The sequence below is a fragment of the Siniperca chuatsi genome, linkage group LG20 (assembly GCF_020085105.1).
Source record: "Siniperca chuatsi isolate FFG_IHB_CAS linkage group LG20, ASM2008510v1, whole genome shotgun sequence".
Classification (NCBI taxonomy): domain Eukaryota; kingdom Metazoa; phylum Chordata; class Actinopteri; order Centrarchiformes; family Sinipercidae; genus Siniperca; species Siniperca chuatsi.
The window spans coordinates 25,654,609-25,678,748 of record NC_058061.1 but is presented as its reverse complement, the minus strand read 5'-3'; the positions used below and the strand labels follow the sequence as shown (position 1 = coordinate 25,678,748).

Genomic DNA, 24,140 nt, shown 5'->3' with positions numbered 1-24,140 from the left:
AAAAATCAGGCACATCCTGTCTCAAAATGATGCCGAAAAACTAGTGCATGCATTTGTTACTTCTAGGCTGGACTATTGCAATTCCTTATTATCAGGCTGCCCGAAGAATAAGTTCCTTAAGACTCTCCAGTTGATCCAGAATGCAGCGGCACGTGTACTGACAAGAACTAGGAAAAGAGATCATATTAAAGAGATATATATATATATATCAAAGAGATCAAAGTACAAAGTGCTTCACAACAAGATAAATAAAATACAGTGAATGATGAAATATAAAGAAATAAAATACATAAAATACACAAAAGCAGTTCAGGTAAAATTAGGCTATGCTTTCCGATAAAAATATGTTTTGAGAAGAGACTTAAACGAAGACACTGACTCAGACAACCTAATTTCTTCGGGCAAGTTGTTCCAGAGCCTCAGGGCCCTGATAGCAAAAGCTCTGTCCCCCTTAGTTCTCATCCTGCACTCAGGAACAGACAGAAGACCCCTGCCCAAAGATCTCAAACTACGTAAAGGTTCATAAGTTATTACAAGGTCTAAAATATAGTCTGGAGCCAGGCCATGAAGAGCCTTAAAAGTAATCAACAAGATCTTAAAATCAATCCTAAAACAAACAGGGAGCCAATGTAAAGAGGCGGGTGTGATGTGGTCGTACTTCTTGGTCCTGGTTAACAGCCTAGCAGCTGAGTTCTGTACAGTCTGCAGTCATGTCAAAGTTTTTTGATTTAAGTAAGTGAACAGGCTGTTATAATAATCGACGCATGAGGAGATAAATGCATGCACAACAGTTTCTGCATCACTAAGATTTAAAATAGATTGGATTTTTGCAATGTTTCTGAGGTGATAAAAACATGATTGGAAAAGCTTAGTGATATGTTGCTCAAAACATAAATTGCTATCAAACAGGACACCAAGATTTCTTGCAACAGGCTTGATATGTTGTGACAGGGTACCAGTAGATGGCAGTATTTGTTTAGTGATGTGTTGGGGCCCAATAACAAGGATTTCAGTTTTATTTGAGTTGAGCTGAAGAAAATGTATCAACATACAATTTTTTATGTCAGACAGGCAGTCCTGCAGAGAACTCAGTGTACTAAGGTCAGTGGGCTTGACAGGGAGGTACAACTGTATGTAATCTGCATAACAATGAAAAAAAATACCATGTCTGCAGATGACATCACCCAAGGGAAGCATGTATAAGGAAAACAGTATTGGTCCCAGAATTGAACCATGAGGCACACCGTACTTGATATGGGAAAAGGATGACATGAACTTATTAATGGTGACACAGAATTTCCTATTGGACAGATAAGATGAGGACCAGTCTAGTGCAGTGCCAGATATACCTACCCAGTGCCCCAGTCTATCTAAAAGAAAGCCATGATTAATTGTGTCAAAGGCAGCACTTAACTCCAGCAGAACAAGAATTGAACACATGCCTGCGTCTGCATTCATTAAAAGGTCATTAGTGACTTTGAGAAGGGCTGTCTCAGTGCTGTGGTGTTGACGAAAGCCAGATTGGAACTTTTCAAAGGTATTATTGTTTTTTACAGCAGCAAGAAGCTGCTTAGATACAAGTTTTTCGAGAATCTTCAAAATAAAAGGCAGTTTGGAGATTGGGCGATAGTTATCCAGGAGGGTGGGATCAAGCCCAGGTTAGCCAGGTTTTTTAGGACTGGCTGGACACAAGCAGTTTTAAAGTAATCTGGGACGGAGCCAGTAGACAGGGAGCTGTTAAAAATAATTAGCAAAAGGGGCTCAAAGCACTTCAAAGGAGGAAAAATCATGCAATTTTCAAGCTATGAGGTTACACTTTAAATGCTTCCTATAGACAGTAACAAGGCCCCCACCTCAACCACAAACCCTATGTCGGATAAAGCAGTCATAATCTGGAGGGCACAATTCAGCCAGCTGACTGTGATCACCAGGACGTAACCAGGATTCTGTTAAGAACATAAAATCTAAATCAGTAGAAGAGATAAAATCATTTAAAATAAATGTTTTGTTTGAGAGGGATCTTACATTGAGAAGAGCCATCTTAAAAAGTCTGTAGACAGCGAGCTGTTAAAAATAATTAGCAAAAGGGGCGCAAAGCACTTCAAAGGAGGAAAAATCATTGCAAGCTACTAGGTTACACTTTAAATGCTTCCTATAGACAGAAACAAGGCCCCCACCTCAACCACAAACCCTATGTCAGCTAAAGCAGTCATAATCTGGAGGGCACAATTCAGCCAGCTGACTGTGATTACCAGGATGTAACCAGGATTCTGTTAAGAACATAAAATCTAAATCAGTAGAAGAGATAAATAATTTAAAATAAACGTTTTATTTGAGAGGGATCTTGCATTGAGAAGAGCCATCTTAAAAAGTCTGTGCTGGTTCGGATTTGAGGTTGAGAGTCGAAGTAATTATTATTGCTGTGTTGGCTGTGTCTGTTTCATATTAAGGACCTATGCAAAATTATCACAGGAATTTTAAAAGTAGCACTAGAGGGCACTCTTAAATGTGGAGATGGTGTCTGCCTCCCGAACCCAAACTGGGACCTGATTCCACAAAAGAGGAGCTTGATAACTGAAGGCTCTGGCTCCCATTCTACTTTTGGAGACTCTAGGAACCACAAGTAACCCTGCATCCTGGAAGTGCAGTGTTCTAGTCAGGTAATATGGTATTATGAGATCTTTAAGATATGATGGTGCCTGACCATTAAGAGCTTTGTAGGTGAGGAGAAGGATTTTAAATTCTATTCTAAATTTTACAGGAAGCCAATGCAGAGAAGCTAATATTGGAGACATATGATTTATTTTCCTAGTTTTTGTCAGTACACATGCCGCAGCATTCTGGATCAACTGGAGAGTCTTAAGGGACTTATTCGGGCAGCTGGATAATAAGGAATTGCAGTAGTCCAGCCTAGAAGTAACAAATGCATGCACTAGTTTTTCGGCATCATTTTCAGACAGGATGTGACTGATTTTTTGCAATATTACGTAGGTAAAAAAAGGCAGTCCTTGAAGTTTGTTTCATGTGGGAGTTAAAGGATAAATCCTGAACAAAGATAACTCTGAGGTTCCTTACGGTGCTGCTGGAGGCCAGGGCAATGCCATCTAGAGTAACTATATCTTTAGATAATGTGTCTCAGAGGTGTTTGAGACCAAGTATAATAACTTCAGTTTATTCAGTTATGGAGAGCAAAGGTATCATCATACAGTCTGAGCAATCAGGTGATTATTTTTAAGCAGCCTATATTAATGATCGTCTTACGATTTTCAGCAACTGACAACAAGAAGTGATAAAAAAATAAATAAATCACCTTTTTGGACTACAGGACTGTTTACAAAGAAATTTAACTGCGATCAGGGAATGAAAATAGAACACAGGAAAATGCTAGTGTATGTTGATTGAACCTGCATGGCCCACTGACTCCAACCAAACTTTAAATTAATAGGACTGCAGTAGAAATGCAGAACTGATTTGCAATCGGATGGATTTGGCTGTGAAGATGCCCACGAAGGAGCCAAATCAAAGAGTCGGCTCTTTAAGGTGTAATAAGGCTATTAATATTTGGCATCAGCCCTGCTGATTTTATTATTTGGGATGTAGTGGAGGGTCAACGCACACAAATGCAGTTTACCACCCTTTTCAACATACAACAACATAGGGTTTACTGACCTTTTTATGAGTTTACCGTTAACTAACATTGGACAGTTTAGCCAGCGGACATTTATAGTTTACACACCTTTTATTTTACCACTACATCCCCTCTGTAATGACTAACCCAGAATAGTGTTTCCCAAACGTCTATTAGAGCACCACTCCCTGTCCAGCACGTTCTCCATCCAACCCTGCTTCACCACAACTGGCTCAGATGGGATTTTATGAGCCATGCAGTTAGAGTCAACAAAGTGAGGAACACAAAATCTCATAATGTGTCATTATTATTCATCTAACTGTAAGATTGAGTAGGGCCTACACCCAGACCCCCTGTCAATTATGTATCTTTCCAAGTTTGCTCCCCCACTTTAAAACATAAGCAGGAGCCCATGGGTACAGAGAAATGGGTTTCACAATCCAAGTGCGAACCAGTGTGTTGGACAGATTGTCTGTATGAATGTACATAAAAAAACGAGTTGCAGACTCTAAAGTGTTACATTTTCTGTAAGTTTTCTGTGCATGCAGAAAGAGACTGGACAAAAAAAACAGCCACAGACCATCACACTACCACCACCATATTTTACTGTTGGTATGATGTTCTTTTTCTGAAATGCAGTGTTACTTTTACACCAGATGTAATGGGACACACACCTTCCAAAAAGTTCAACATCAGTCCAAAGTATTTTCCCAAAAGTCTTGGGGATCATCAAGATGTTTTCTGGCAAAAATGAGACAAGCCTTAATGTTCTTTTTGCTCAGCAGTGGTTTTTGTCTTGGAACTCTGCCATGCAGGCCATTTTTGCCCAGTTTCTTTCTTATGGGGAAGTCATGAACACTGACCTTAACTGAGGCAAGTGAGGCCTGCAGTTCTTCGGATGTTGTTGTGGGGTCTCTGAATGGCTGAAGAAGAACAAAATGAAGACTTTGGAGTGGCCTAGTCAAAGTCCTGACCTGAATCCTATTGAGATGCTGTGACATGACCTTAAAAAGGCAGTTCATGCTCGAAAACCCTCCAATGTGGCTGAATTACAACAATTCTGCAAAGATGAGTGGGCCAAAATTCCTCCACAGCGCTTTAAAAGACTCATTGCAAGTTATCGCAAACACTTGATTGCAGTTGTTGCTCCTAAGGGAGGCCTAACCAGTTATTAGGTTTAGGGGGAAATCACTATTTCACACAGGGCCATTGAGGATGAATTAAGTTAGAGGTGGTTCTATAGTTCATTTTGACAGTTTGTCACACTGTATTTCATCTTTTTAATAGGATAGTTTTGGCCAAATGAAGGGGGAAAATAAATTGTGACTGTTCAGGCCCGCAACATCAATACAGGTAAAACAATCACTGGGTAATGACAAGAAGTAAAAGTTTGTTCAGATGTAGTGGTGAGGGAGCGTACGTTCGTAACGTTATAGGTCACGCCACTTGTTAGAAAGCTTGTGACGATCGTCACGATTGTCTGCTCAATTAGGTAATCATTGGCACAAAACACACCCTATAGTGCTCACACTCGCCACAGCCCCGTGCTCGCAGAGCAGAAATGCTCCCTCGTGAGGATGCTTTTCTGCTCGCAGATAGTGTTCTGTGCACTCGTATCACGTTCACGCGCCTGGTTTTTATATGCGCAGGGTTTGAGACTAATTAAACGCCATAAAATTGTGATATTGCCTCTGCCACTGTTTGCTTATCACTGTGGGAATGTCAACGCTTGTAAATAAGAAACCTACAACTTTCTCCAACAATTTACATGACTTTATGGCAAGCAGCATTTATATTTATCTGTACCTATAATCTTGGAGAGAAGAGTCATACAAAAGAGGAATCACAGAGTCTGCAATAAAGATATTCTCCTCCACAGAGTAATTTCTCCATATTTGTCCACAGCGTGTAAAGACAATGCATCCTGGCTCTACCAAGTTTTTTTTGCATCCTAGTGTGTTATTGACATCACATCAGTCGCCCTAAATGTTTGACTTTCAGTCGCTCTAAATGGTTACAGGATGCAATCTAAAAAGCAGCTATAGCTACGAAATCAGCAGCCATAAGATAAAGGGAAATGAAAAAGATGACCTCTGTGTAACCTCAGCCTGTGGATGTCTCCCAACCCCTTTACCTAAGGCTAGGATTAACATGTCAACCAAGCAGCCTGTATAAAAGGGAACATGGACACATCTTGTCTAATGAGCTGCATCGCAGGAAACTAAGCTCTATTCAAAAACAGACCCAGGTATGGCAATAGCTATCACTGAGGACATGGAGGTCATGTCCTTTGTATTTTTTTCTGGGAATTTGTTTGTTTTTTAGCAACATGGTGAAGCATTTACATTCTACGGTTAAAAACTTTAAAGTTGACAACATTTAGGCCAAGAAGATAAATAGATAAATAAATGATTCAGTATTTTTCAACCAGAATCTAACTCTTGTCAGTGTGAAGAGAACTTTGAAACAGCACTTAGACCTTTATGTTGGACAGTAACACTTCATTTACAGGTTGTAATTTTTCCGTGGGAGTTTTCTGATAAGAGCTATGTAATCTGGAATTAATTATGGTGAAAACAGAGCTCCGAATCAGTTATTTTAGTTACAGTTTAGATAACTTTGTTGAGCTGAAAAATAATTAAAACATTTTAGATAATTTTAAAAAAGGGGGTGTTGGTGGGACTTCCACACATGACCTCAGTACTTCTAAACTCCTGGCTTTGGCCCTGGACCCAGTTAACACAAAAAACAGATGACTGGGGTCACTACAGAATCCCACCGTCATACCATCAAACAGTTTGTTTACAATGTCCTAATGTATGTAATGGCACGTTATTATGTGAATGCAAATCATGGTTTGGCCTCTATTCTGGGGTACAGAAAAGATTTCCTCATCCCCTAGGGGAGGGGACATTGTAAACACAGTGTTAGGCAGAGAAAGCTACTGCATTTATGCACTGAACACAAGTGATCCACATAGATTAAATGAGGAAATTAATTTATCTTGTTTTCTATGACTGTTCTGGGAAATTAATCCATTGTGTGTTTTATGATGTTTCCTAAAAAGTTTGATAGTTTCTATGATATATTAGCTGGGCGCAGGCATTTTAAAAATATACACCACCACTGCCTCTTCGTACTCTGATGAAGACAAGCTTTAATTTGAAACATTAGTTGTTGCACCTTATTAAAAGCTCTTATTATAACCGTGTGCTCCAGATCTCATCTTTCTAGATCCTGCCACAGTTGTCCTGTCTGTTCAGGCACCGGTTTAAGCTTTAAGTTGGCTGATGTGCAGAGATTCCCTCACCTTTATACCTTCACATGCCTGTCCCTAACTCTCTATTTTCATGTCTTGTATTGTAATTTAAAAATAATAAATAGTGTGGGAAAATGCACAAGTGTTAAATTTTGACATTAATTTATCTACTTTGGTTCAGAGGTCCTATGCTACAATAAAAAGTTTTCAGTCTTCTTGCAGCGTATTCAACAAACTCCCTCACTATAGTGCTGTGACCCAGACTGGATGCAGAGTGCCAAGCCTCCACCTCAGGCTCAGATTAACAGGTCAACACAGAAATGAGTTAATGAGACCCAGCAACACTTTACATACCACTGGTGTTTACAACAAAAAGGGAGGTAGGGGGTTTGTGCTTGTGTGTGTGAGAATAGGAATTTTCTTGAGCAGGTAAACTATAGGACAGGTGAAAGTTGAAAAGGTTACGGCCAGTGAAACACAGTATTGTTGGATGTGATATAGAGAGATGAGATGTGGGACAGCAGAGAAGTAAAAAGTGAAGTGGAAAAAGGTGGAAACAGATTCAAAACACAGAAATTAATTTATAACTAAATATAAATAATTGGTCCCCTATTTTACCATTTTTTATAATATTTATTTCTTGGTTCAAATGCTCAGCTCTAAACAGTTGTGAAGTTTTTGTGTCAGAAAAGAAAAGCCTATGAATATGCAGTACTTAGAATACTGCTCTTCACGGGGCATCGCCTTTGATGTGTGACTGACAGGTCATTAATTAGTTAGCACTGAGAGCATGGTGGCATGCCCTCTGTGTAGTGTTGAATAATGGAAGGACTATTACAGGAGAAACCACGAAACCACATTACACATATTCATTTAATTGGAAGATCAAATGTTGATCAAAAATGTTGCTCAGTGGAGCAACTGGGCATTTTAAAACACAGGATTGGAACCTGCTATCACTCCCAACTTGATGACAGGTATTTAAAGCCCCTATGTATAGGATGTGAAAACTTTGGTGACTCCCAGTGGTGGTGTCAAAAGAGACAACCCTCCCCCCACACATCTGGCCCAGGGACACAAAGTATGATGGGCTGAAAGCAACACAGACACAGACTGATTGTATCATTATTCTATAAACAAAGACTTGACATAAGAACATAAAAACCTAACTTAGACATTCAACACATGAGATTTAAATTAAATAACTAACAATAAACAAATTGCCATAGTAAATGTACTTGTGCTGGCTAAGTCTGTGTTCACAAGTAAATTCATTTCTTCTATAATGCTCAGTGAGACAGCTTACCTGTCGTAGGTCGATGAAGGCCAGCTGGAGTGTGTCTCCTTGAAAGCCAGGGACCGGCTCTGAACTGGCAAATACTGAGAAGAAACAAAGATACCACCAGAAAACAATCATTTCAAAATTACAGAATACAGTACATACAGCTAGTGTCAAAAACTGTGGCTCCAGATCCGCTTCTTAGTGCTGGGACCACATATAAACAGGATTAAAATAACCTCAACAAAAATAACACAATCAGACACTTTCACTTTCATTGTGATTAACTATTAAAAAACCCCACTGATTTCAGGATGCTTCAAAATGTTTTATTAAAATTATAACAGAACGCATTTTTGTATTAAAATGTTTGTGACAAACTAACCTTCACCAACTGAAAGTTGCGATTTTAATGAAGTAGGAACAACTTGTTAAGCACTAGAGCCTGACCAATATTGGACTTTTGAGAAAAAATTGATAATGATATATTGGCTGATATACATTTTTTAACATAAACACATAACAAACAAGCATTTTTTAGAAGGATTCCTTAAATTTGATTAAAGAATTGTGACTGAGATATGTACTGAGTGGGACATTTTACAGGTAAAAAAAACTTGTCAGTGTTCTCTGGTGGACAAACTATGGGATGGTGTCACAATTTCTAAATTACCTCATACAACATATCTTAAAATTTCTGTACAGCAATTTCTTGTTACTTATTGGCCGACATACATGCCAATACAGATATATCTGCAATTAGAAAATATTGGCGGATATATTGGGCTGGCCTTTGTATCTGTCAGGCTCAACTAGCTGCCACACAAGTTTATCTGTCAAACCTCTGTACATTTTGATGTTGTTTTATTCTTTTGACACTGTAAAAAATAAAGGTTGAGCGTATAAGTTACAAACAAGCTGTTCTCAACTACAATATAAATGTGTCTAATAAGGATATTTTGCATATTTTTAATATGACAATACAAAAGTAAATGACATGATACTAAAATAACTCTTTACTTTATTTACTTTTTTGCCAAAATGCAACTGATCAGTCACATAGAGCTCCCGACTGGGGTAATTTATTTCTCAGTAGGATTACCAATAGTAGCAACTAGAGTTGGGTAATAAATATTATCATTACCAACATTAACTTATCAGCCAGCCTAATGTTCAGTGTGCCAGCATATTGGGTAAAAGCTTTCGTTGTTCTGGTATGGCTGAAAACCTACATCATCGGTCATATGCTTTTCATCTTCTCACCTTCGTTCTAGATAACGTTCTTAACTAAACAGCATACAACATGATGAGAGGTTATGCTAATTTGTATGCTTAATGAAGATAATACATGATGATTCACCACATTTATAATGCAACCTCAATTTGTCATAATTGAAGTAAATAACCATGATATTGATTTTTGACCTTATCACCCATCTCAAACTGCTGCCTTTTCAAAATACAAAGTCATTTGTTTCAAGGTTCACAGAATAGAATGATCAGTCTCCAGGGCAATTAAAAAAAGAATGTAAGTGTGTAGAACTTTAATATCCATTTCATCGTATAGTCATCCATGGAGTAAGTGGATTCCCTGGAGCCAGAACTACGATGATCCGATAAACCCTCCATTTCTTTGTAGGAATTCACAGCATCAGTATCACATTCGAATAGAACAGAAAGGTAATAAGATATTGTGTTGTTGTGGCTCCCTGGATCATCTGACATAGTGCTGAACTTTAGTTGACCCAAAAACATACACATACACACGCACACACAATTAGATTCAAAGACATATTTAAAAGGACTCTGGGGAAGTGATACTCTAAGGTAAATATATACCTATATGTGAAAACACACACGATATACCAATGCGCCTACAGACAAAATTCCTAACATAAAATGACTATATCTAACAATGTATAACAGGATGAGTGAGGATTTAGACCCCTCAAACAGCTGCATTACTTGTAAGAAATTATATTGTCAATGCCCTGTAATATCATCAACATTATGTACCTCCTATTGACCTGTCAAAATCATTTGACATTTTTGACCATATTTTACAGGGGAACAAAACTATCCTTTTTAGGTTAGATGAATGGTCCATAACGTGTTTATGACTACCTCTCAGGAGTTCCAAATAAAGTTAAGTTAAGATAGGTGTCCCACGAAGGTCTGTATATATACAGTGGTGTGAAAAGGTGTTTGCCCCCTTCCTGATTTCTTATTTTTTTGCATGTTTGTCACACTTAAATGTTTCAGATCATCAAACAAATTTAAATATATGTCAAAGATAACACAAGTAAACACAAAATGCAGTTTATATATACATACATACATACATACATACGTACTCTTCTTCTTATTCTTCTTATTTTCTTGTACACAGTTCTCTTGTGAAAAAAAGATCTCAATGAGACTACCTGTAAGGATGAACTATGTACTACTACTAGCGTTGGGCAGTAACAGATTTGATAGTAAGCCTGGAAATAATATTAAACTAGTTTTAATTTCTCTGTCTTCTCCTTCTAATTTGCACTGATGCTTTCTTGCAGAGACATAATTAATGAAAAACCTCTGGGCTTTGAAATAAATAATGAAATAAATATAAAAATATGTTGGGACCACTGTACTCCACCATTGGAATTCATGCTCTTTTGTATTGTAAACAAAGGAGAGCTGCTGAACTCAGCATTCCACAATCCTGAGGGCTATTGAACTCCTGCTAGATTCCTGCTACCATTGGTCAGTCTGACCTGTGACCCGTGATGTCACCAGTCAATAAAAGGGGTCAGCTGCCACTGTTCTCTCTCTTTCCTCCGCTCTCTTCTCCAGGGACTCTTCTAAAGCAGCAGACCACTGCTGTTGTCTCCCTCTTCGTGTGATCTGCCCGGAGCAGACACACTGCACAACTGTACTCTCTCTCTTACAGCAGTGACGCAAGTGCCTGCATAAGATTCCTGCAACAATAGTTAGCGCAGACAGCTGCCACACACAGTCTGCAAGCTAATTTTAATAACTGACTATGAGGAGAACAACAGACAGAGCGATCGGTTCCTCCATCTGCACAAATGGACTGCACAGCAAAGACTAACATATATGGCCTTGCCGCCATTTTGAATCAACTTTCTTTGTCTGATGACATGCGGCCTCGGCAATAGCTGCCATTTTGGATCCAAGCAGACATTTTGGAACAGACACACACATAAACAAACCCTTTTGTTCTGTAGTTTAGTGCATTTAGAGATTTAGAGATACACTTCATATTGTGTGTTTTTGCTTTGTTTATCTTCTAATAAATGCTTGTGTATAATTATGCTGGTTTCTTTAATGTTGCACAAGAGTGAATAATTTGCCAACCTCTTCTATATTTAATCTGACTCCCCTGTGTAGAACACGGCTTCTTCCAAGTTTATTTTCAGCCTGTGATCAAACTGAACAACGGCTTCCATTTTTTTCAATCTATTTGAACACTTTCCAGCCCTATAGATATAACATCAAATTATAACATCAACAAAAATGAAAATAACGTGTATTTTACTTACATTCACACTGAATGACATCTAAGTTGAATTGCTGAATGGCCCCCATACTGATCTGTTTGAGTTCTGTGTCCAGCAGCATCTGCATCAGTGATGTGGACAGATGCTTGCAGGCTGACATACAAGCTGTCTGGGCCACTTTCCCCTGCAGAGAGAGGGACAGTGGGAAGAAGGGATGACAAGGAAGGTGATAGAGGAAGAGAGGATGCAGGGAGAGAGGCGAGATAAGGTCATTGGAAGGGGTGAACATGAAAAAGAGGGAGGGATTGTGCACAGAAAGGATTGGTTTATGAGAAAGTGTGTAGGAAGGACAGATGAGTAAAAGGAGGAGAGTAAAGAGGTATAAAAGAGATTGGCAAGAGAGTAAAATGTTAAATGGTGAAAGAACAGACAGAGGGTTTGTGGGAAGAGAATATAGGAATAAAAATAGATATGGGGGACAAAGAGCAAGAAGGGCAAAATATCGACTGTTAGCTCCACCTTGAATTCTGGGAAAAACAGATACAGGTGCAAATATGTATCAGTCAAAGCAACAAGCACTTTGCACAATCTGCTATCTAGCCCAGGAGTCAGGAACCTATGGGTTGTGAGCGATAAAGCTTCTTCAAAGATACTTGATTATTACATTTTCTTCCAATTTTAAAAGTTCATTAACAACAAGTGTCTTTCTGCTTAGAGAATTTGACAGCTACCAAACCCCACTTGGACAGAGTGGAACACACAATGAGTTCTGTAAAACATGACCAGTGAAGTACAAGATATACAGCAACATGGCTATTAATGAAGTAATGCTCAACAAGATGTAAATGCCTGTTCAACTAGTATACTGGAAGTAAACACAAGTTTTGACACTGAGTTTTGGATTAGGCTAGGTAGATGTGTGTACTTTGTCACTACCAACTAAATTGTGTCTAAAGTATGGAAAACTTTAAAATTTTGAAAGTTGGCAGAGAGTGCTTGGTCAGATTTTAAGGCCTGGTCACACCAGCATGTAAAACAGAAATTTTGTAGCGATATCAATTAGTTACATTGTTGCCATGAAAACATGTAAACACAAAATGCAGTTTTTAAATGAAGGTTGTTATTATTAAGGGAAAACTAAATCCAAACCTACATGGCCCTGTGTGAAATAGTGATTGCCCCCTAAACCTAATAACTGGTTGGGCCACCCATAGTAGCAACAACTGCAATCAAGCATTTGCAATAACTTGCAATGAGTCTTTTACAGTGCTGTGGAGGAATTTTGGCCCACTCATCTTTGCAGAATTGTTGTAATTCAGCCACATTGGAGGGTTTTCGAGCATGAACTGCCTTTTTAAGGTCATGCCACAGCATCTCAGTAGGATTCAGGTCAGGACTTTGACTAGGCTACTCCAAAGTCTTCATTTTGTTCTTCTTCAGCCATTCAGAGGTGGACTTGTTGGTGTGTTTTGGATCATTGTCCTGCTGCAGAACCCAAGTTCGCTTCAGCTTGTGGTCACGAACAGATGGCCGGACATTCTCCTTCAGGAGTTTTTGGTAGACAGCAGAATTCATGGTTCCATTTATCACAGCAAGTCTTCCAGGTCCTGAAGAAGCAAAACAGCCCCAGACCATCACACTACCACCACCATATTTTACTGTTGGTATGATCTTTTTCTGAAATGCGGTGTTACTTTTACGCCAGATGTAATGGGACACACACCTTCCAAAAAGTTCAACTTTTGTCTCGTCAGTCCACAGAGTATTTTCCCAAAAGTCTTGGGGATCATCAAGATGTTTTCTGGCAAAAATGAGACAAGCCTTAATGTTCTTTTTGCTCAGCAGTGGTTTTCGTCTTGGAACTCTGCAATGCAGGCCATTTTTGCCCAGTCTCTTTCTTATGGTGGAGTCATGAACACTGATCAAAACTGAGGCAAGTGAGGCCTGCAGTTCTTTGGATGTTGTTGTGGGGTCTTTTGTGACCTCTTGGATGAGTCGTCGCTGCGTTCTTGGGGTAATTTTGGTCGGCGGGCCACTCCTGGGAAGGTCCACCACTGTTCCATGTTTTCGCCATTTGTGGATAATGGTTCTCACTGTGGTTCGCTGGAGTCCCAAAGCTTTAGAAATGGCTTTATAACCTTTTCCAGACTGATAGATCTCAATGACTTTCTTTCTCATTTGATCCTGAATTTCTTTGGATCTTGGCATGATGTCTAGCTTTTGAAGATCTTTTGGTCTACTTCACTTTGTCAGGCAGGTCCTATTTAAATTATTTCTTTATTGAGAATAGGTGTGGCAGTAATCAGGCCTGGGTGTGGCTAGAGAAATTGAACTCAGCTGTGATAAACCGCAGTTATGTTTTAACAGGTGGGGCAATCACTTTTTCACACAGGGCCATGTAAGTTTGGATTTTGTTTTCCCTTAATAATAACAACCTTCATTGAAAAACAACATTTTGTGTTATCTTTGACTAATATTTAAATGTGTTTGATGATCTGAAACATTTAAGTGTGACAAACATGCAAAAAAAAAAAAAAAAGAAATCAGTTCACACCACTGTACATATGGAACACTCCACATACTTTCACAGCATCATGTTTACAACTCCAAAACAAATAAGAATTGTGAGCGTTCCCACTACTTGAGGTGTTCTTGATTTTGCTTCTTTTATGAGCAGGTGTGTTTTAACTTATCCACCTTGAAACAAGTGGAATTGCTATAAGTTAAACCTCCCCTCAAGTGTTTGAAACGCTAACAGTAACTTTGAATGGATCTGTAAATTACAGCTAGTGTTTGTGGAACACATCAACAGCAGATCAACACAATCCATTCTCACAAATACTCGTGCAAAAATTCTCAAACCCAGGGATGATGTGGTGACCCCAATGTCAAGGATAATTCACAGCCAGCAGTCTTATTGAAATACAATTACATAGACACCCCCATTAAAACCACACTGGAGAGACAATCAGTGATTCCTGCAGTCAAAGGTATGTGAGTAAAAAACAGAAATCACTGATGGCACCTTGCAAAATGAGAGCCACAGATGCTTGATATAAGAATGTCAATGTGAGTGTTTGGCTTCCAAAAAAACAAAATAAAGTAATTTATATATATCTTTCCTTTGTTAAGAGGTCCACAACATCCCTTTTAACATCCTTCATGCTGACAGCTGACTGGCAGACAGACAGCAGTGAGTGATACATGGTGCAATAAGGCCTGTCCATTCACTCTAAATGAGCTGGTATCACATCTCAGCCTATTAACTGCAAATTTGTTACATCACACATGCAAATTGCTGAATCTGCATATACTGGTTGCCAAGTCAGGAACTGTTCTCACACAGATATGCCACTAAGGAAAAGGCTTTGAACTCATGCCCATAGAAAAAGTGCCTGCTCACAGTCAAAGTACCATATGTACCACACCACGCTGAGTCAGCTAAATTTGAAAATGAAGTTTGAAAACTCTGTTTTGGTCTTCCACCCACACTAAGTCGTCGTTTTTGACACCAGAAGACTGAGCTTTTGAAAATGGTCTTCAGAATGCCAGAGTGGTGTTTTAGCATAGACTTGGAAAATGAAGCTTTAAATAAACAATGACGTGAGCCTGGTTGTGGGCTTTGCAGCTGTAAAGTTAGGAAGATACTCGGTTTCTCGGTTCTAAAGATTTCAATATGCTTCAAATAAACTAGATTGTATGATGTGTCGTTTGACCACATCTAAAGGCAAATGTGTTTATACTTGTTCTAAATGGCCACACTCAAAGGCAGGGAGAAAAATGTTGTCTTAAAGAGGGTCGAGATACAATGAAGAGTGATGGAAGTAGTTGTATGAAGAATGAAAAAAAGATAGCTTGAGAGAGAAGTTCAAACTTGCATACTTTCTCACCTCTACACACCTGACCAATCACTGCCTAAAGTGGGCGTGTTTGTGGGATTGTCTTTCAAAAAGTTAGAAAAATTGTCAGACCCAGCCCACAATTCTGCCATCAGGAAGGGAGTTTCAGAGTTTCAATTGGCTCAACATTTTCTGAAAGTAATTTATTAAAGTATTACTTTCACTTGGACTAGTGTATTTTTCCACTTAGAGAGACACAAATTCGTCACGTTTAAAATATTGCACCATGACAATGTATGAAAGCAAAGGCTATAAATAAAAGATGACCCTAACTCATTCAGTCTATTACTAAATGTTCTCCAGTACACCTAAGAAGTAAGAGAACTTAACTCTTAAGTTAATGACACTCTCAAAAGTAACAGCTCCAGAGGTGTGTAAGAGCTGATAGTCACACACTTCCCTGCGGCCTTGATAGAAGCAAAGCAATGAGGGGAGAGAAAGTATACTGAGGCTCCTTAAAGACTTCCCATCATGCAGATGGAGTAGCAGTTCGTTGTTGTGAAATGGTATCAATGTTGTTCCAAGGTTCTAACTCCTGCAAAAACTAATTTTAAGTGTGTATAGAATTTATTAATTGAAGGTCTGAAAAGTGACCGGAATTGTCCTATCTTTTATCAGAAATTTAAGAAGCGTCTCATTTTGTGTAGTACAGAAAGTGAAGCCTGAACATGTCAGATGTTTACACCTCACCAACTCTATGATCATCCTGAGGGGGGAAAGAGCTAGTGCAGGGACCAGATTACCCAGAATCCCTTATGCTAGATTCCTTGGCCGGAAGCCATGCATTCTTATACCTCAAAATTCAACAGTAAAGACAAGAATTAAACCTAAGGTTAAGTTACAACAGCATGTAGTCAATGTTGGCAAACAGAAAATGGTGAGTTATTATGCCCTGAGTTATGATTCCAGCTGAGCATGGAAGGTCCTTCTAGTAAGTGGGAGATTATTTTGTCACACATGATGACACTTGCTATTGTGCCTGACTTTGAAAAAGTATTTCATAGCAACTATACATATTCTACTATTCTACTTTGATCCCTTTTGTTCTGAAATCATGCCTCCCCCCACTTCTGAAACCAAAGCTACGCTCATGTAAGCAAGACACAGTAAAGAAGTACTATTAGCTACTGAAATCATGACTTCAGTTCAAAGACTGAGTTGAATAAGCTTTAGAGGACCTTCACCTCTTGCTTTAGCTTTCAGCTGTGGTGGTTACTGCTTGGTCCTCTCTCACTCAAGGTCTCCCTGGATGAGAGTAGTTATTACTAAAAAGCAAATGTAAACACTGTCCTTCATTGTCCTCACTAAGGGTTACAACACGTGCCAGAAGAACTAACAAGCCTGGAGTAGTGGAGCTTCCACAGTCAAACATAAGCATGCTTTTCACCTCCTCCCTTTAGAATGGCAGCATAGTGTTGTAACAGCCAGGCAGGAATACTCACCGACATCGACGCATGGTCATTGTTGTTATTCTGAGCAGGGACACCCCCAAACCAACCAAAAATGGAAGAGGGGGAGGGAAACAGGGAAAGGACAGGAAAAGAAATGTGGCAACAATAAATGGACAGGAGGAGGTAAATTCAACTAGAGTTATCTTGCATGCTTGACAAGTCAAATTAATCAAAGAATAAAACTGCTAGTAAAACAAATTAGTTACAGCGCTGTTTATTACAGGGGGTGTGGATGGGAAGACAGGAGACATTCTTGAGAAACAAAAAACAAAATAATCTGGAGACGTAAGAGATGCTGGAGAGAAGAGCAGGTAAGTGGCCCACTGAGAGTGGAACTGAACAGGCTGTAGCTGTCAGCTATTTGGGCCAAAACAGACATTTACTGACCAAGTCCTTCACACTTTGATATCACCAAGTGTGTTTTGTTGAAGATAATGTCAGTATGTGCAAAAGCAGTCTACGAGTCAGTAACAGCACAGTTACCATGCATATGGACAGATCACCAACGCAACACATACTCAGTTCAACTTTAAATTCACAATGTAAAACAATTCACTTTCAGACAGTCCACACATTTTAATAGGGATGTGATGAAAATATTGCAAAACAGCAGAAAACAGTTGGGGGTTTAGGGAAAATGGAAAGACAGCAGAAAAAAAGAATTATCACATCCCTATTATCAACAAAAACACCAGCACAATCAACCATACATCATTTGAAAGCAGCTACTAAAATGAGTCAAAAAACCAAGACAATGTTCCACTGTTCGAAGAGAAAGGCTGCGGATTCATTGGGTCAGAGGTTAGTAGGTGGATCAGACTCACCGGGAGGTGTGTGAAGACCTGGAAAGTGGAACGCAGAAAGTTGATCAGGTCCATGAGGTATCCAGAGGCACGACCGTCCGACTCAGCCATGCCCCATTCATAGTCAGCTAGCTGAATAAACTCATCTATCTTCTGGTTGAGTTTGGTATAAATCTCTCCCTCTGCAGCATGACGAGCATCCTGGAAAATACATTTTATAAGCCCCTTTGACAAGACATAACAGGACTAAATACAGAGCCTCTAGCAGAGGTGAGCAGCGGGCTACAGAGGTCAAGTATCACTTCTTTCTAACTCCACCCCCCCCGATTGTTTTCATTTTCAAACTGTGTCTTCAGCCCCAAACGACGCTGACTCAAGTGGCATCACTTGAGGACATTTATCAGACTTCACACAGCTCCCTCTGGAGACACTAAAGGCTTTATACAACTTATTTCACATACGCAATAATACTCCCAAACACCTGTAAACACACTTTGATGTGTAAAATCGATGGAGTTCTCCTTTAAGCCCAAACCTGCAAAACTGCAGCTTATTCATAGTTAGCTGGATCATGGCCAAGATTTTTTGAAGTTGAACCCCATACATACATATACAAAACAAATGACTAGAAAAGTGTTGATATAATTGAAACTTAAGATGAGAATTACTGAGAAATCATCAAAATCTTTTGCCATAATTAACTTAATTTCAAACAGGAGAGAAATACCAATACATGACAAAATAGGATATACAATGAAAATGATGTGTACTATAGCCAATTATGAGAACAATTATATGATCAGAACTCATGTGTCATACACATGAGAGGTGATCAAGGTTTTGACTCAAGGTTGCTTATATTTAGCATGCTGTCACCAAAGATACTTGGCAACAATTTGGTATGGCTGAGATCTCAGTGCTTTCAATAAGAGCAAATAATACTGCAGCTCTATTTGCAGAAGCAGAACAACTGGAACTGTCTTCCAGCACCAACGACAAAAGAAATAATGTGCAATGTTTAGCACCCTTTGGGCCAGTTTGTGTGATTTTGAAAATAATGAAACAACAAACTGTATAATTAACACAAAGAAGAATCCACATTACATCCACATTTTACCTTGAATGTGGACAAGCCATAGAGTCTTGTGGTGTGTACTGTTTCGGGGGAGACATTGGTGATGTTTGTTATAAACTCCTCCAGATACCTGCAGGCCTGCTCTAGGTGGGTGGTGTTAATGATGATCTGCACCAGCTACAGAAAGAAAGTTACAATTTTAGACTAAATTCTTGGTCTATATGGTGTGTGTGTGTGTAATTAGTAGCAGTGCTGTTCACACCTCAGTCAGTCCTATGTGAGGTTTCTTGATGAGGTTTTGCAGACAGCTGCTGAGTGTTCTTGTCAGCAACAGGTTGGTTGATTTTCGCAACATGTCATCAATCTCTGTTGAACTGGATACACAAACAAAGTTTACATTTAACAAGTGTTCTAGTGTCCACCTTTACATACTGAAAAGTGAACATTTAGTAATTGTTCAACCTGACCAACCTGCGGTGTAGTGACTCTGAGAACTTCAGGCTGGCATAAATGAACTCTTTGACTTGTGTGTAGATCTGAGGGACAGACTGGGACATTGGCAGCTTCTTCGGAAAGTCCTGCTGCTTACACACACATATACACAAAACACAGAAAACAACAGTATTAAATGACTGGCTCATCATCTAATATATGCTCAGTTTAATAATTTCAAGACTTATTCCTTTGCTTCGAGAGACATGTTTTTCATGTTCACATAAACTGGTACACTGGCAATTCCCAGTTAAATTTTCACCCAATGTGGTAGAGCTGTAGAAATTAAATGTCAAATGTTCTACAAGAAGACAGATCAAATTTAACTTATTAATTTAACTGCACGATTATTTAATTTAATTTATTATGTGTTCCATGGTTATGATTCTATGAATATACTGTAAATGTTGAAGGTAAGGGAGGGTAAGAGGGTGTGGTTGGAGGGGGCGTGTGAATTATTATTGGGGAACTTGTATGTCAGATGGAAAAAAATGATTTTGTGATGATCATCATTTTGCACACTTTTCTAATAACTGCTTTGTGAATATCTGCTGAGGACCAACTTCCTAGCTCTCTATTTTGTGTGTCTACATGCATATGCATTTAAGTAATCAAAACTAGAAGTCTTGCTTTGGATGTATAGGTTTGTAAGTCTATGGTACTTGAACTTGTTACCTTCTCTATCTCAGCATCGTGGAAGGGAAAGCGGCTAACAACCAGTTTATACTCCTCCTCTGTCTCCACTGGGATGGGACTGTAGTTGTCCAACTCAAAGATCTCCCTGTGGAAAATAACAAGTGTGCACACTTTTGGTATGAGTATTAGAGCTTTGAGAATATCTCTCTCTTTTACACAAATGTTCTAAAAGTAGTTGTTTTCATCAGATTTCATCCAAAGATGACAATATGCTGTAGTTATATTTGTACTTGTCAAAAACAACATGTAGTGATGTTGCTAGGTACGCTTCCTGCGTCTGACGTGTTAAAATCCAAAAAGGCGCAGTAAACTCACTGTTGACGCGTCCAGGGGACTCACCGTTTGTTCGTTGATAATGCTACATTGCAAACAACAAATTCGTGTTGAAATAGTAAAAGTAGAAATAAACCAAAAGAAACCTCGCTGTCAAAAACCCTGTTTCTTACTGTCTGCGCATATACTGTATCTCTCCAGCACCGGGAAGCAGCAAACCAGGTAGTTACTAGTTACTTTGGTAGTGACCGAAAAAACTCGTGTCACACACACACACACGATATACGATGAATTAACAGCGATATGAGTTGGTGCGAAACGTTCACCTCTCATTCTCACGGTCTTCTTCCACTAAAATAGCGCAGCAACAACAGAGGCTGGCAGCAAGTTGAGGCGACAAAATCCAAAATCTGAAGCACGGAAAGTATGTAAGTATGGAAATACAGTTTATCTTTATGGATTATATTGATGCCAAATTGACAAGAAGACTCTTGACATAGGACACCTTTTATCTTTTGTTTCTAGAGTTATGTGTTTTTGCGGACACGTAAGGAATTCTTAATATGTCATATTTCTTAAAGTTTGCTGTGATATTTTCCCTAGAGTGCACAAGGAGCTTCTGTTAAACGTTAAAAAATATACATACAGTATTAGCAGATGTATATTTTTTAATGTTTTGTCACCACTTCAGAAACACTAGGTTACTGCTAAAGTATAAGGTTGTCTGACATTGACTTGTGTGCATGTTTTGAAACTACTTTACTAATTAATAATTAAATTACTAATTAAATGTATTTAATTTTCAGATACATTATCAACATATGAATAACCATAATTATAACCATATAACATCAAACACGAGTTTAACACTACAAATTTTATTGGGGACTCACTTAATTTTCCTGAGACACACTCAAATGATCACCTGTGGGTCTCAGGGACTCACTACATTGAAAACCTATCAACATCACTGCATATGCACTCTTTTAAGACTGCTTTCTCTTCTCCATGCACGTTGCAAGTAGGTGAAGTTGTGAGTTGCCAAAAACCACCACTCCATAAACACTCGTTTCTGACAGAGAAACTTCTGAAGAAACAACACTGAAAGTTTTCTGCATTGCATGAAATTATGTATTTTGTGGGCAAGAAGCAAAATAAACACAAGGATTTGCCTACCTGTTTTCATGTGAATATCTCACAGGTAAAATGGACAGAAATGCAATTACAGACAAACATTCACACATCAGTAAAGCCCACCTGAAAACCAGTGCCCACTTCTTGAGCAGAGTTTCATTGTACTGGTCTCTGACCTCAAACAAAAGGTCAAACAGCCGGTTCACTGGGAAACCATAACCCTGTACACACAGACATCAGACATAAAGAAAATCAAGTGTTAATCTCAGTTGTTCTACACACTTCAAGGTCAAACTCTGTTAATAAGCAAATAAGCTCTGAACAAACCTGCAGTGTGTCAGCAAAGATGACTATGAGGTTCTTTAGCTCCAGGACCAGGTCTGGGTCATCACAGTATGACTGGGGACAACAAACATTATAATCATCATAACAATACTCAAAAGTTGCATGTGGGGAAAAAAAAATCTATGGCAACAGCAGCAACTACTATATAGTAATCATTTATGAAGAAATGTTAATGAGATTTGCAAAGCAAGGTGTTGTTTAATACACGAAGATTTCAAAAATATACTAAAAAGTAAATTAACAAACAAATGACCTTTACTACTCCAAGTAGCAGAGCTTGTGTTAAGGTGCTCTGTAAATTCATCAATTGAAATAACAAATGATAATTTCTTAAACCCCTTCCCCGAGCAACAAGAGTTTGGGGAGTGTTGTCTTTTTATACCACCGAAAACCAAGAATACAGGATAAGGCCTAGATTAAACAGTGTGTTTGTCTGCTCTAACGTAAGGCGCTAACTTTAGCATGCCTGGCTAACTAGTTTAATACCTACAGTAACTTAGTGTCATAGCCAAGAATTTGCACATCATTAGCTAACCACATTATTACATGAGAAAAAGCTCCATTCAGAGCTGGCACATCCACTGCATGGGGGCTGGTCCTCAATGCTACTTTATTTGAATTTCGGGTATTGTTAGTGGCTTTGTCCTACTCTTTTTAGGAACTGGGTAAGGGAATCAAGATATGTTTGTCACACAAGAGCTGGTCCTTATCCTCAAAGTTTTTTCTCTTGTTAAACTGAAACATACTGTTAAAGGTACCATACGGACCAGGGTCTGAATTAAGTTCCGGAGACATTATTTTACCCCCCAAAAAGCCCCTGCTTGGGGGGTAATACTGTGTAAAAATAACCATCATTTTTTCATATGTCAGCGTACCAATTTGCCTAATCTTCGTGGGTCTTTAGACCGCGGTGGAAACGCAGACAACAAGCAACCTTTTAGTTAGTTAGTGGAAATGTGGCTTATGTAAAGGACTCGGGACAGTTTGTCTAGGAAAATCCAAAAGGATGTAACGTTTATGCGCGCTCCCGAGTGCCTTCTCTTCTGCTCCCCTACAGCACCAACAGTGTGGGGGGTGGCTGCCGCCAGATTCATGCAGCGTGGCTGGGTTGCAGCTGGCTGGCTAACCGTAGCTTGCTTGCTCGCTAACGTTATCACTAGCAAAATACTATCTGAGTGCATAATCAAATAGCCCTTTTCCATACACACATGCTGGCTTGGCTCGACTCGGTTTGACTCAGTGCGTCAGCCCAGCGAGGCAGGGATTTGCATCTCCAATACAACGGGCCACCCGCTTGAAGTTGTGTCTTGAGCAAGCAAGCCAGAGTGGTGGTCGAGCAAGCATGAGAGTAAATGAAGAGAGGGAGCGGCGTTACAAGAGAACAAAGCAGTGAATCAGAGAAATAAAACATTATTTTCTGATTGTTTTACGGCAGTTACATTCTAAAGCACAAATAAACACAGCCACACCTCTGCACAGTACGGACCCATACCAGTTTGCCTACTGCAGCAATAGGAGCACAGAGGATGCAGTCTCCATGGCACTGCACTCTGTACTCACACACTTGGACAATAAAAACACTTATGCACGAATGCTGTTTGTTGACTTCAGCTCTGCATTCGACACTGTCATCCCTTCTAAGTTAATCACCAAACTTGGAAACCTGGGCATTAACACCTCCACTTGCAATTGGATTATGGACTTCCTGACAAAAAGACCTCAGCTTGTTAGGTTAGGCCAGAACTGCACCACCACCATCACACTCACCACTGGTGTACCACATGGCTGTGTGCTGAGCCCCTTCCTCTACTCCCTCTTCACACTCGACTGCAGGCCTGTGCATGGATCTAATGCCATCATCAAGTTTGCAGACGATACTACGGTGACTGGTCTCATCAGCAACAACGATGAGACTGCCTACAGGGAGGAGGTCCAGCACCTGGTCACATGCTGCTCAGACAATAACTTGCTCCTTAACACCTCCAAGACAAAGGAGCTCATCGTGGACTTCAGGAAGGAAAGAGGAGGCACACATGACCCCATCCACATTAACAGGAGGGCTTGTCTCCAGCTTCAAGTTCCTGGGGACCCATATTTCGAAGAACCTGTCCTGGACCACCAACACCTCCTGCCTGGTCAAGAAGGCTCACCAGCGCCTCTCCGCCCTGAGGACACTCACGAAGAACCAACTGTCCTCAGCTATCCTGGTGAACTTCCATCGCTGCGTAGTAGAGAGCATCCTAACCAACTGTGTCACAGTCTGGTATGAGAACTGCCCAGCGCATCACAGGGACTCCACTTCC

The 24,140-nt window shown here is 39.5% G+C and overlaps 1 protein-coding gene across 14 annotated transcripts in view; it reads right to left on the bottom strand.

Annotated features, from left to right (window-relative positions):
• Positions 1–24,140, bottom strand: part of exoc6 (exocyst complex component 6) — an 85,388-nt gene that overhangs the window by 17,011 nt on the left and 44,237 nt on the right. For 3 of the 14 annotated variants that reach the window (XM_044178351.1, XM_044178352.1, XM_044178357.1), the window contains exons 13-22: positions 21,820–21,891; positions 21,616–21,713; positions 20,065–20,170; positions 19,369–19,481; positions 19,160–19,271; positions 18,940–19,074; positions 17,844–18,023; positions 17,011–17,040; positions 11,712–11,853; positions 8,194–8,267 (exon numbers count right to left, since the gene is read on the bottom strand). In XM_044178351.1, the coding sequence (XP_044034286.1) occupies positions 8,194–8,267; positions 11,712–11,853; positions 17,011–17,040; positions 17,844–18,023; positions 18,940–19,074; positions 19,160–19,271; positions 19,369–19,481; positions 20,065–20,170; positions 21,616–21,713; positions 21,820–21,891 (1,062 nt within the window). Of the gene's footprint in view, positions 1–7,500; positions 7,979–8,193; positions 8,268–11,711; positions 11,854–17,010; positions 17,041–17,843; positions 18,024–18,939; positions 19,075–19,159; positions 19,272–19,368; positions 19,482–20,064; positions 20,171–21,615; positions 21,714–21,819; positions 21,892–24,140 lie in introns of those variants that run through there. The other 11 variants (XM_044178355.1, XM_044178358.1, XM_044178359.1 and 8 more) reach the window with 6 other exon arrangements.